General features: G+C 45.5%; 1 protein-coding gene across 1 annotated transcript in view; it reads left to right on the top strand.

Annotated features, from left to right (window-relative positions):
* LOC147701248 (suppressor of tumorigenicity 14 protein homolog) overlaps positions 1-12739 on the top strand; it is a 134217-nt gene that overhangs the window by 55131 nt on the left and 66347 nt on the right. Inside the window, exons 5-11 of the mRNA XM_086929994.1 lie at positions 19-194; positions 1082-1117; positions 1299-1533; positions 1923-2059; positions 8529-8626; positions 10543-10652; positions 10789-10919. Coding sequence (XP_086786120.1) covers positions 19-194; positions 1082-1117; positions 1299-1533; positions 1923-2059; positions 8529-8626; positions 10543-10652; positions 10789-10919 — 923 coding nt within the window. The remainder of the gene's footprint in view (positions 1-18; positions 195-1081; positions 1118-1298; positions 1534-1922; positions 2060-8528; positions 8627-10542; positions 10653-10788; positions 10920-12739) is intronic.

The following is a 12739-nucleotide window of genomic DNA, read 5'->3' as shown; positions in this document are numbered from 1 at the left end:
TCGCTCTCTTGCCCTCAGTGAAGGGAGCACTATTGCCTACTGCTGGATCCGCTTTGTGGTCCCCAACGCCAACTCCAGTGCCCTGCCGCTCTTCACCGAGTCCGCCATCAATGGGAACCTGCGGCGTACCACCCGCACTCCAACTCGTACCATCTCGCAGGAGACCCTGCGTGTCTCTGACATAGCCCTCTCTGGTGAGTTCTCTAGCACTTCCTTGGCTTTCTTAGGCGACCTGGTGGTGGATACTCAACTGTTGTCAGATTTGGGGGTTTGGAGGTGGGGACATTTGGGTTCTGAGTTCTTGACTGCTGTCTGGAAAAAGTTCCCTGCTTGGGACACTAGCGGTGAGTCCTCCACTCCTCCACTGCTGCTCTCTGCTGGTGTACTGTTAAAGCATGTTCTGTTCCATCTTGGGGTGAGTCCTCCGCCGTGTAGGTCTCATCTCCAGGGGACAGCAATCTCCTGGAGATTAATATTCCTCTGCTGTCCCTTGTGGCAGGAGTTGGCGAATCTTCCACGGTTTCTCTCTGGGGTGAGTCCTGCCTGTTTGCAACTACTATTCTCTGGTGAATCAGCAACAATGACAGGCCTGTCCTACTTTTCATCACGCTCTACTCCCTTAGGTGAATTCTCTACTTCAATTTCCTCTGATAGGGGGGCTCATTCCTCCTTCTCCACATCTGAGGTGAGACTGAACTGCCACTAGCCTTCTGGCACAAGACTACATCTCTCCTCTCCATCACAGTTGTCTGGGCTGTGTCCCAGGTCACCTTCACTGTCTTGTAGTCATGTAGTTCATGTTCTGCCTACCTTCTCCACCCCCTACTCTGCCTCATGGAGGTTCTGCTCTTCTCTGAGTGGCTGAAGCTGTAGGCTTTCTGAGTACATGTCCTGGTTACAGGTCTGTCAACAATTTCCTAGACATGCCTAGGACTAAAACCTCCTTTCCATCCGATCTCATTTTACATGAGCTACAGGACACCATTCTCCTCTTCTCACCTCAGCCTTTGGTGGTCAGATTTTCACCTCTTATATAATGAATACGATCTGAAATTCTGAAATGTACCTCTGTGTTTTTCAGCTGCCGACCCTCGGAACGTGAAAGAGCCCAGAGATGGTATGTAGATTTGTTGTGATGTCCTATTAAATAAATTGTAGTGCGTCCATGTGAGGTCCTGATTTGTCTATGCTGTGTGAGCCATTTTGATTGTCCTCCCAGGCATGTGGTACCAGCTCACACTCCTCTAGTTTGAGGGCATGCTTACCTGTCTTAACGTTTCTACTTCCTTCCCTTCCAGGCTCCTGTTTCTTCAGCTACCGGGCAGGGCCCATTGGCCAGTCCACCACGTTCTCCTCACCTGGCTTCCCATCTGGGTACCCACCTAATGCCCGCTGCCAGTACCTGCTCCGCGCTGACCGAGGCAATGTTATCCGCCTGACCTTCCCCACCTTCAACATCGAGGATAGCTGTCGTGATGAATTTGTCGACATATTTGACTCACTAGCTCCAGAGAGGAAAAGAATAATTACTGAGTGAGTGCAGTTTCCTTACACCCGCTAGAATTTTAATGCTCTGCCAGGTCACCACATTCCCACCATTTAAACAATTTTGAAGCTCCTAATGTGCAACGAATACTCTTTACCCGCAACTGCACCACCCCTGCTCCTTCAATACTTGATGCTTCTGCAGCTGTTAACACAGAGGTGATGCCTACAAACAGCACATTATCACTCCTTATTCCTGGGACCGGTCCTCTGTTCAGGGATCTCGACACAATTCTATGTTGATAGAGTAATTTCTGACATTCTGTGCCCATTAGAGTTTGCCTACTCTCCTTCATCCTACTTTCTCCTGCTCCCCACTGTCTCCTTATAGCTGGACAGTGATACCATAGCCTGATGTTTCTCCCTATTTTCTTCAGGAAATGCGGTAACCGGCCTCCATCCAATCTACTGGCGGTGATGTCTTCGGGGAGCGTAGCTCTGATGACCTTGGTCACTGACAGTAGTGGTTCTGCTCCTGGATTCCAAGTGCAGTTCTCACAGGTTCCTAAGATAAGTGAGTGAATGCTTGCATCTAACTCTTGCCTGGTGGAGGTGGGCAAGTAACCTTCGCAAACGTGATTTGAAACGTGTATTCCATCTATTTTTTAAGAAAAGTGAGTGGACTCTTCCATTTGAACACCTGCTGGGGTAGAGGATTGTTGGGCTAGTCCACATCGTAAAATATAGAATCTGACATCTACCAATTTCACAGGTATCCAGAGGAATCTGATAATGTAGATCAGTATTTTAAACTGGAGTTACTTGTCTCATCATTTGTGTGCTCCTGGGCATCTCACTTTGTCCCCAGTCTCAATTCCCTACTCTTCAAAAATGTGAAAGCAGATTAGAGTATTAAGAGCACTACAGAGTCCGTGAGTTGCTGATTTTCTCTGTAAAGGATAAAAGGGTAACGCGCACCATGGGAAAAAGGGGTACCTCATCATTCGGTCACATCATGTGAAACATCCCAGTGTGTCTTGCTGGAGAGATCACAGGCACCAAATAAGATCACCAGCAGCAGCTTAGAGCCATCAAGATGGTGAAAGTTTTTGGATGAGCTGGGTAGCGGTGGACCACCGCTTCCAAAATTACTATTTGCTTCTTAAGGTTGGACATCCAGCAGGGGTGTTGGAAGGTATTGGATGTTGGGGATGCTACCTTCTGTTGCAGAGTTGCTTCGAAAGTTCTGTCTGTGCCGTGGTTGCTTGGTCTCTAGGTATCACATCAGCTGTGATTGGGAGGTACATTCTTGCTGGCACATCTGTCTCCCTTTTTATTTTGAAGCTCGTCTTACATGAGGCAGAGGTAAGATGAAAGCTCTGACAACCAGAGGAGGCACTTACACAGAGCACCAGAGGAATATTTTTGCCGTTGGTGGATATCGAAGAAAAGATGTCTAAGATTTTTATTCATGGGATCCATTTTACTTTTTACCCTGTAGCCTTTTTTAGAAAACTGGCTCTTTTTTCGTCTTTGTGTATTCTTTTCTAAGATTGTGGCCTGTGAGAAGGGTACTCCATGATGAAGAGCAAGGCCCTTGTCAGAAGGCCACTGACCACTTAGAACCATGTACATCTTGTTTTACAAGCCTGAAATGGGTAATCTGAGATGCATAGTCTTCTATTTGACCTTTCTCTACTATGTGAGGAGACCAAATGGACAACTGGCACAGCGTAAACTAAAGTTAGTGGTGAGCCTCCTAGAAAGTTGAAGGAAATTTCATATTGAAACTGGGTCTGTTTTTCATTCATTATAATGACCACATTATGGTATGCCCTCCAGACCGACACTGCCATTTGATAGTCATGCAGCAATGAGTGTACTACATGTGCATGAAAGGAAATATCAAATCCTATTGCTGCATGGACTACCTTCTGTTTCCATGTAATATGTTTGTCAGTTCTACACAATGGAGAAGCATCCTCTGTGGCCACCAGCCAGGCCAAGGAATCTTCCAGATTGTTGGAAATTTGGTTTTGTATGCTTTTTGGAGGTACAGCTTGCCTCAAAAAAGAACACACCCCCAGGCCCCTGCAGTCCATCTGTTTAGAAATTGAATCAATAGCTTAACTGTGAAGATCAACTGGATCGGATACCTCATTGACAACATGAAACGGACATCTTCACCATCTCCCAGCTACCAACACCACACCCACATGTAGACCGCCTTTGACTTTTTATTGCAAGGCAAACAACATCTTGACTTGCTGAAGGCCACCTGCAACCAAGATGAAACTCTACCAGCATCATTAAATTTAGTCAAGAAAATGTCCTCCCCACAATTCACCACATTAACTCCTTCCTCAGTCAAGAAACCTTTTGCATTTACCCCGTCCGGCCTATAGTTTACTAGACAAAAATCATCCAAAAAGTTGTTTCAACCCAGTGGTCTCTGGAGCAGATCTGCAAGAACAATCTTTTGTTGAGTACACACAAGCTCCCGGAAACTCCATTTCTCCTCTAGAGAACATAAAGGTTCCATACACTATTCCAAAATCTTAAGCTTCTACATGGAACCCTCAGATCCATAATTGCAGACAGCAACCTGAAGGTCCATTAATGTACAACGTCTCTCCACATCAGTGCAGAGTACCCTCCACTGGTGAAATTTTGTCGCAAAAACGCCATGAGCTAATCCAGAAACTGGTATAAAGTACAGCTCATCCCAGAATCAAATAAAGCTTAACCAGGCAAAGACTCATTTCCTCTTGATGACCAACAAATCTCAACAACCAAAGATTCAATTCCTCCAGCTGTCCCCACTTGAATCTAGGACAACAACCCGGTGGACTTTGGAACTGCTCTGAACCTCCTGCAATTCAGAAATAGCAGACACATCTCTTCCAGGAGCATTGGCCGTACACAGTAGAACTTAATTTTATCTGCCTCTTTGCAAGCAATTAATTTGGTACCCTTGACCTACGTTCCATTGTTCGACTCAACATTGCTACCTTCTGTGTTGGCACTATACAAGTAACACTACATACAAAATCTATGGACACATACATTATAAGAATCAACAGTTTTCCAGCTCCTTTGAATCTTAAAGGCTCAGGTCTTTAGCAGACCAGCAGACTGGGAAATTCTAGAGAAGTGCATGCTTTATAACAATTAGTATTTGTTGTTCACCTGAGGTCCTGTATCTGAAGAGGTGGAGGGAACAATTAAGTGCTGCATCCCCAAGGTTACCGTGAGGAAAGTACTAACCTCATCCAAATAGCTTACTATATATTTTTCTGAAGTGGCCCCCTCTCAGGAAGCTGTTCCACAGTTGCCTTCTTCTGGGAAGCCTGTGTGTCATGAACATTTAGAACCTCTTTACTCCTCAAATCCTCATCAGAACTGCACTGGGCCTAGCCTTCACATGATTTTCCGGGTCATGGGTGTCCCTGATGGAATATTCAATGAGTCCATAGGACTAGAAGTCAAGTGATTATGCCTCCAAACTAGAAGGGCTTTAGACATAGTGGAGAAGTGTGGCTCAATGGTTAGAGCCGCAGACCCTGATGCAGAGGTCTAGCCCGGGACCAGGGTTCAATTCCCCGCCTCGGCGGGTCTTGGACTCAAAAATTCCACGGACCTGATAATTCTCGCCTCGGTGCCTATTCTAATCATAGAGTCCCACTCTGGGCAATAGCTTGCTTAATCTCCACAACGGCCCCCACAACGCTAAGGATGCCTGGCCTTCACCCTGGGGGTGCCCAGGAGTGGATGCCTCACAGGGAGAGCCAGGACGGGTTCCACAGCGGTATTCGTACAAGCGCCTTGAGACCCTTGCGGGTGAGTAGTGCACTATACAAGTATCAATTTACATTTACAGACATTTGTACCCAGCAGATACTCCTTTTGATGTTCAGCTAGCCTGTCTACTGATGCATCCCTAACCTGGCCCCTTGATCTATGGATTCATCGGTCAATATATAATCCCCCGCCAAACTCCAACCCATAATTCATACTGCATAACGAAGTTCTAAAAGGGAGGTTTCTACTTCTTAATACTAGCTAAAAAGGCCTATAGTTGTATATTTCGAGTCCCAACATATAGACCGGTAGTCAGTCACTTGAAAATGCATAATATGTTATTGCCCGTTTAAAGCATTTCAACAAGAAATTCTGTTCATATCTTCAGTACCACGCAGCAGGTTTGAATGGAATACAAAGAGGTACTGGTGATTGTTGAACAAAAATACATGCTCAACTTGCATACATATTTATAGAACTACAGAGGCTACAGTCAGATAAAACAACTTATGACTGTTAGATAAGGTTTTCCTTGAGCACTTTCTAAAACTGAGCAGATATCAGCCAGTTAGGAGTTGTAATATTTGAATGGAGTGTAACTTGGATGCAGCACATGGTGATGTGAATGTTTTGTTGGCAGGGCACAAGTTTCATTTGGAGCGTAATGCTTAAGGGCTTGAGAGGTAGTTCATGGAGCAGCCAATTATGGCCTCCAAGACCAGGATCAGTAGGTAGTATAGCACTCTGCTGTTAGTGGACAGCTTGGTGACCGTACTGGGATGTGCTATAGCAACAAAGCTACGACTCCCCATCAGCACCACTTTCGAATCCGGGACATTCCCTGATGGCTGGAAACGCACAGAAGTCCAGCCTCTCCTCCAGAAGCACTCCGCAGACCCACCAGACCTCAAAAACTACAGACCCATTTTTCTCCTCCCCTTCCCGGCTAAAATCACAGAGAAGATAGTCAACAGCCAGCTCACGGACTTCAATGAAGACTACTCCATCCTCAACTCTTCCCAATTCGGATTCCGCAGCAATCACAGCACCGAGACTGCCCTCCATATCACCACGGACGACATCCACACCCTACTCAACCAGGGCCACCCACCAGCCCTCATCCTACTGGGCCTACCCATCTGCAGCCTTCGACAGTCTCCCACGGCACTTTCACTGCCGGACTCCATGACGCCGGCATACAGGGAACTGCCCTGGACTGGATCTGCTCCTTCATCACCGGCTGAACCCAATCTGTCCCACTCCAAATTACCTCAGTCTACCTTACCACATTTCACTGCAATCTACCCAACTTCATTCCAATCTACCTTACTGTAATGCACCCGCTCTACCCCACTCCACTCTACCCAACTGCAATCTACTTGCCAGCAATCTATCCTGCTTCATCCCAGTCTACCTTGTTCCACCCTAGTCTACCCTGCTCCACCCCATCCCCCAATTCAATCTACCCCACTGAACCCAGTCTACCCCACTCCAATCCACTGTACTTCAAACTACCCCTATCTACCTCCACTCAACCTACCTTACTATATTCTGTCCAATCTATCCCACTCTTCCCCATTCCACCTCATTCTTCCCCACTACATCCTACACCAGTCTAACCCACTGACTCCAGTCTACCCCACTCCACTCTACCCCGCTAAACGACACTAATCTACCCCCACTCTATTCAAATCTATCCTCCTATAATCCACCCAATCTACCCCATTCCAATTTACCCAACATTTCCTAAATCCACCCATTCCTCCCCATTCTATGCACGCCACTCTACCCCCAACCTACCGTATTTCAATCTACCCTAATATACTGCACTCCAGTCTACCCCACTCCACTGACAATTAGCCATGCTGAACAGCAGTCACACTGGTGTACAACATAGGTGGCTAAAAGACATTGACAAAACCTCTTGCATAGGGCAGATCTAATAGCTTTCCCAGTGTTTGTTAACTTACACTGAACATCCAACAGAATCTCTCAGAGAAATTTCCTTGTTAACTGTGATAAAGTTCATTGCCATCACATCCAGACTCCTCTCTCTGAGCCCATCTAGGTACCTTTGGCCACTCTCAATCTTGAGCAACTCTTTCATTTTCTTTATATTTCTCATGGCTATAACCTCATTTAAAATGTGTACAATTTTTATGTGTCTAACATTTCAAAGCTTTTGGAAAATAGTCACCAGCATGAAGTATAACTTTCAGAGCTGCTGTATACAGCTCCACAGGCAGGAAATCACACTTATTTAAGAACGTACACTACATCCTGTTCACTACTGGAAGATTCAAAACCACCACAAGCAAAATCACTATCCTCCAACAAAACACTCATTAGAAACTCCTGGGCAGCCCAATGGGAGGGAAGGGGGTGGGGGGAGGTCTGTGTAGTCAATGTTGCTCCAGGCCCTGCTCTTTGCTGGGATTCGGGCTTCCGCAGCTAAATATATTTATGTATCACAAAAGCAGACGTAGCCAGCTTTTGTGAGGGGCTCGTGATGAGACTGGTATCCGCAGTCACTACTAAGCGACACCACAAACTGGTGCTGCCTCGAAACATGTCCAAGGACATTGTTTTCCTCTCAAATTAGGTCCTCGTGTGCTAGAGGGAACCTGCAAGGGGCCCTCATGAAATTACAGACCTTGGCCCCAGAAAAACATCTGAGGGGCCTCTGTAGCTCTGCCTTGGCATTCAACCAAGTGGGCTATTTTAATAGAAACTGTTCGTCCTTATTCTAATCCTAATCTCTTGTATTAACCATGGCAGAATGTCGCTTTTTTGGCAAAGTGAGGATACAAGCGTTGTGAAATGTGGAATCGGGTGAGCAAGGCAGCCTGTGGAATCTGTAACACTCCTTATCAATACTAGATTTAAAGTGTATTTCCATTTAAATATGCTAACCTCACTTTATGAGTTCTTGAATTGCAGCTTTACGCTTTTAACCTTGTTTTGGAGGTGCTGAGGATGTAAATCACTGGCTGGTTTTTAAAATTCTGAAATGATTTTGGTAGAGAGCATCACTTTTATAATTCCATTCAATATCCTGGATCTAAGTGAGTTGTAGGAAGGGCAGCGATGTACTCTACTGCAGTCTGAGGAAATGCTTCTTTCTCTGTTGTGTTGGGGCCTTAAGGTTGTGTTCTGTATTCCTATGCATAAAGAGCAGAAGATGTACCCTATTCCTTCCTCCTATAATGTTATCCTTCATACGTAATCTGTGTGTCCCGTAGGCTGTGGCCAGACCCTGATCTCACAGACTGGGAACTTCACCTCTCCTCACTATCCTGACTTCTACCCTCCCAACATTGACTGCACTTGGACTATTCAGGTGAGACGCTGCCTGGCTCGGTCATTCTATCTATAAGTCTTTTGCGTAAGTGTGATTAAAAGACGAATGCTCTGTGTGGTAGTGAAGGTAGAGAAAAAGGTTAAGGGTGTGCGGATACCCTGCCGGGGCTATCTCACAGGGGAATACCAGGACGGGTTCCCTAAGCAAGCGCCGGGACACCCACTGCGGGTAGCTGTGCGCTATATAAGCTCAAATACATTTACATACATTTACATTGGCCGCATGCTTCATGTGATATGGCGCTGGAGTGTGGAAGAAAACTGGTCTCAGCATGATGGTGGGGCCTGAATGTGGAAGTGGGGTATGGGCTTCCGGGCTGAGATGTTATGGTGGAGTAGAGTATGGACTTGCATGTGTCCAAGGGATATGGTGTCTAGAGCTCAATTATCTCATGATGGGCTTTAGCAGGGGTCCCAGGCTTCATGGCTGGGTGATACCCAGGAGAGCACTACACAGCGTTCTGGAGCTTCATGGAAAGCACAGCCGCCATCTTTTATTCTTGGAGTAGAGTATTATGAGACTGGTGAGGATTTTAATGGAATGGTCAGGTTTCATGGTGGGATGGAGGGTAGGTACAAGGCTGCATTACAAGGCGGTACACTGGGGTGTACAGCATGGATCTGAGGTTTTAATGGCCCACGGTTTCTAGTGCTTAAGAAAACATAAGTAGCAATATTTATGGTTGGATGAGAGATTAAGAGCAAGTCATGGGCTGCTGGTCTCATGACTGGAGAGGGTGTTTCGGGGCAGTTGAGAATCGATGCAGGTTTCAGGTTGGGGTGGAGTTTATGGGGCTAAGCAGGGAACCATCGGTTTCATAGATGGGTGCATTTTATATAGTAGCACATGGTCTGTAGGTTTCAAGGTAGGATTACATCATTGAGTTTCAAAGTTGGCCTCATGGTTTTATGATGGGTGAGAACATGGTGGGGATAGAGCACGACTCCTAGGTTCTCACGGTAAGAAAAGAGTTTGGGTGGTGGAGGAGGGTAGTTTTGCATCGAAGTTTCTTTGTAAGAGAGGAGCATGGGATGTGCATTAGCTACAGGTTTTTCAGTGGGGAGGAGGTTGGGCAGGCAAACGTGTCCTTTAACTTTTGTGATGGGAGAGGAGCATGTGGCCAAAAAAAGGCTGGCCAAAAGTTTTACAGTGGAGACATGGGTGTGGCATGGGCTACAAGTTTCACAGTGGGGTGGGAAACTGTGTGCAAAGCATAGCCTCGTGATGTTAAGGGGGGGGGGGGAGCCGAAGTGGTAAAGCATGCTTTCATGGTGAGAATGGAGGTTTTAGATTTTGCATGTTCTCGTAGTTCACAGTGAGAGAACAGCTGCAGTAGAAATTTACTTCCGGTTTTATGGCAGGTGAAGCCATGTGTGGGACGATGGGATTGATAATGCAGATATTAGCGGGTAGGACATCTGCACCCGGTCTCATGGTGGCAGTGAAACCTGGGAGTACAGAATGAACACAGTTTCTCATTCGAGGGATGGAACCTGATTGACGTTTTGAGTGGAAGCGCAGTGTTATGGATTACCAGCACCTGTGTTTTTTTGATGAAGACTCACAGTCTCTGAAAAGGGTAGAAGTGCCAGGTGACACACATTGGGTATGAAAATCTAGGTGAGTATGGTTGAGTTTCTTGATGAAAAGGTTCTTAGCTACATGGGCAAGGGTCAGTACCTGTGTTCAATGTGAATGAACTGAGCTTGAGCTGCAGGGTATAAACCATTATCCATGGAAGGGGGATGGGGACCACAGTAGAGTAGGACTGTTGGAGTTTACGGTAACAAAATCGAAAAGATTGTCTATTGTATCGCTGAGTTTGCAACCCAAGTCATTGATTGGAGCTCTGAACTGGTAAGTGAGCTAATATGTTCATTCTGTATTTCGTACAGGTGCCTTCTAATCTCTATGTCCGAGTCCAGTTCAAAATGTTTCGGTTGAAAGAGCCTGATGTCTTGGACCCTCAATGCACCAAGGATTTTGTTGAAGTCAACAACGTGAAGTATGTTCCTGGTGTCCTTTTGAGTTGAGCGGTACATGAGCGGTGATTGACTGAAAGATGGTCCCTCGAACTGGACATAGCAATCCAGGAGAGGGCAAGTTGCACTGATCTAATCCGGTGTGTTCTTTACCCCTAGGTATTGTGGTGAACGTTCATTTCTAGCACTTACCAGTAGCAGCTCCTCCCTCGAAGTCAAGTTCCACTCCGATGAGTCATTTACGGACAAGGGGTTTATGGCGGAGTACAGTGCATATGATCCTGGCAATCGTAAGTATGGCCAATGGCGCTTCTTCTCCCCTCAGTCTCGCTTGAAACATGTTACGAGCTCTTTAGAGCTGCATCTTTTAGCTGAGGGCGTTTCATACAGGTTAGACCAAGGTTATAACCAAGTTACACCATTTAGGCCCAAGTTTGTGTGTTTACAATGCAGTGTTGAACGTTGTTAATCGTCATCTGCCCCCCCTACTCCCCATCACAAGGTATCAAGCTGTAAATATTGCTCTTCATGAAATCTACTCAAATAGAAGAGACCATCATGAGGGCACTGCTGCTCTACCTTCTGCCATGAGGAGACCACCAAACAATGTATTCTTCAAATGACTAATAAACTCATTTCTTCAGGTGATCCCATGTTAGCTAGCACTACAAAGTTGGACTTTCCCATCGATTGGTTCCTGAACTTCGTTCAGTGCACAAACATATGTGTGTGAAAGTACAGGCTAGTGTAGCCTCACACTACTTAATGTGTATGTAGAGCTTTATTGGCTGCTGTTTTCAATGTCGTTATCAGATTGTAAGGCTCACAAATGAATGTTTCATTCAAAATGTGCCATTGCACAAAACTTAATTGAAGAGAGTTGGTAAAGCTAATTTAATTGTATTCTAGAAGGTGCACATCTAAATCCTCATCAGTGAGACAGATATCAATGTATGATAACGCCTTGGATTCTGGTTGTAAGATCTCCATTATGCATACTGAGAATATACTAGGGCTGTTCTTTTACCCCGTAGTCAATTGTTTGAATGAGTACTACACACCGTTGAAACTAAAGGTGGCTAGATACTCTTTCATGCGCTGTATTCTGACTGATGAACCTGTTGGAGATATTCTGGGTTGTTTTTTGCTTTTCCTGTATGCTATTGGCCTTTAAACCCATGATGTGAACATATTGCTTTGCATGTTTGTGTGTGTTTGTTTCTATATTCTAAAACTATTCTATAGGATCCGTCTGGTTTTGAGACCGGGACCGGAAAGCCAATGCATTATGCCATGATATTGCAGTTGGTTTAGTATTGCTTTTATATCATACTTTGCTTCTGGCTTTAAGGGGTATTGAGCCTGTGCTTGGGGCTCACTACATAAAGGAATGACGTGGAATAGAATGTTTATCCCACCTTGCTTGGTTTCTGTATGAGGCCGGGGCTTGTCCAATAGCCTACTCATTGGTGCAAATATCCCTTCCGTCTTCATATACTATGGGAGAAAGGCTACTCTTATTACTTCCTCCCCTCAGGGAGGCCAATCCTCTTCTGCCAGTATGTCATGTTCTTGTGGCCAGAAGTCTGCTGTGTGCAGGATATCCCGATCAATCTGTATATCCAGATTGTAAACTCTTTTAGGAGGATTTAAATGTTATCTGGAAGCTCGATCTGTATCAACTCATCTGTTGGACTTGCTACCAGAAAGCTCTGGAGAGTAGTTTGCACTATTGCTACTTCTGCTGCTCTATCCAGAACGCTCTCGGCCAAGTCTTGTTCACCAAAAGTATCCATAACTGATAGGGCATGGTTCTTAGAAAATCCTGCTGCCGCCATCTTTTTAAATTTAGTTTGAGTCTGAACCTTTCTCTTCCCTCTTTATGCTGATATCTCTCCTGTTTTACTCTTTTGACTGCTTTATTCTTCTTTTCTCTCTATGCTTGTTTTCCATTTTAGTCCTGAAAAGAATGCGAAGAGCGGCTATGAGAATACTGATTACTGTTGCAGCTTTTTAAATTAGTTGTGGTCACTTAAATGATGCCACCCCTATTAGACTCCTAGGCTATGGAGACCCTGTCCCATCTTTTCTCTCTCCCCGCTGGTTCTCC

Source organism: Lissotriton vulgaris, chromosome 7 (assembly GCF_964263255.1).
Source record: "Lissotriton vulgaris chromosome 7, aLisVul1.2, whole genome shotgun sequence".
Taxonomy (NCBI): domain Eukaryota; kingdom Metazoa; phylum Chordata; class Amphibia; order Caudata; family Salamandridae; genus Lissotriton; species Lissotriton vulgaris.
The sequence above is the reverse complement of the archived record's forward strand: the minus strand, read 5'-3'. Positions and strand labels throughout refer to the sequence as shown.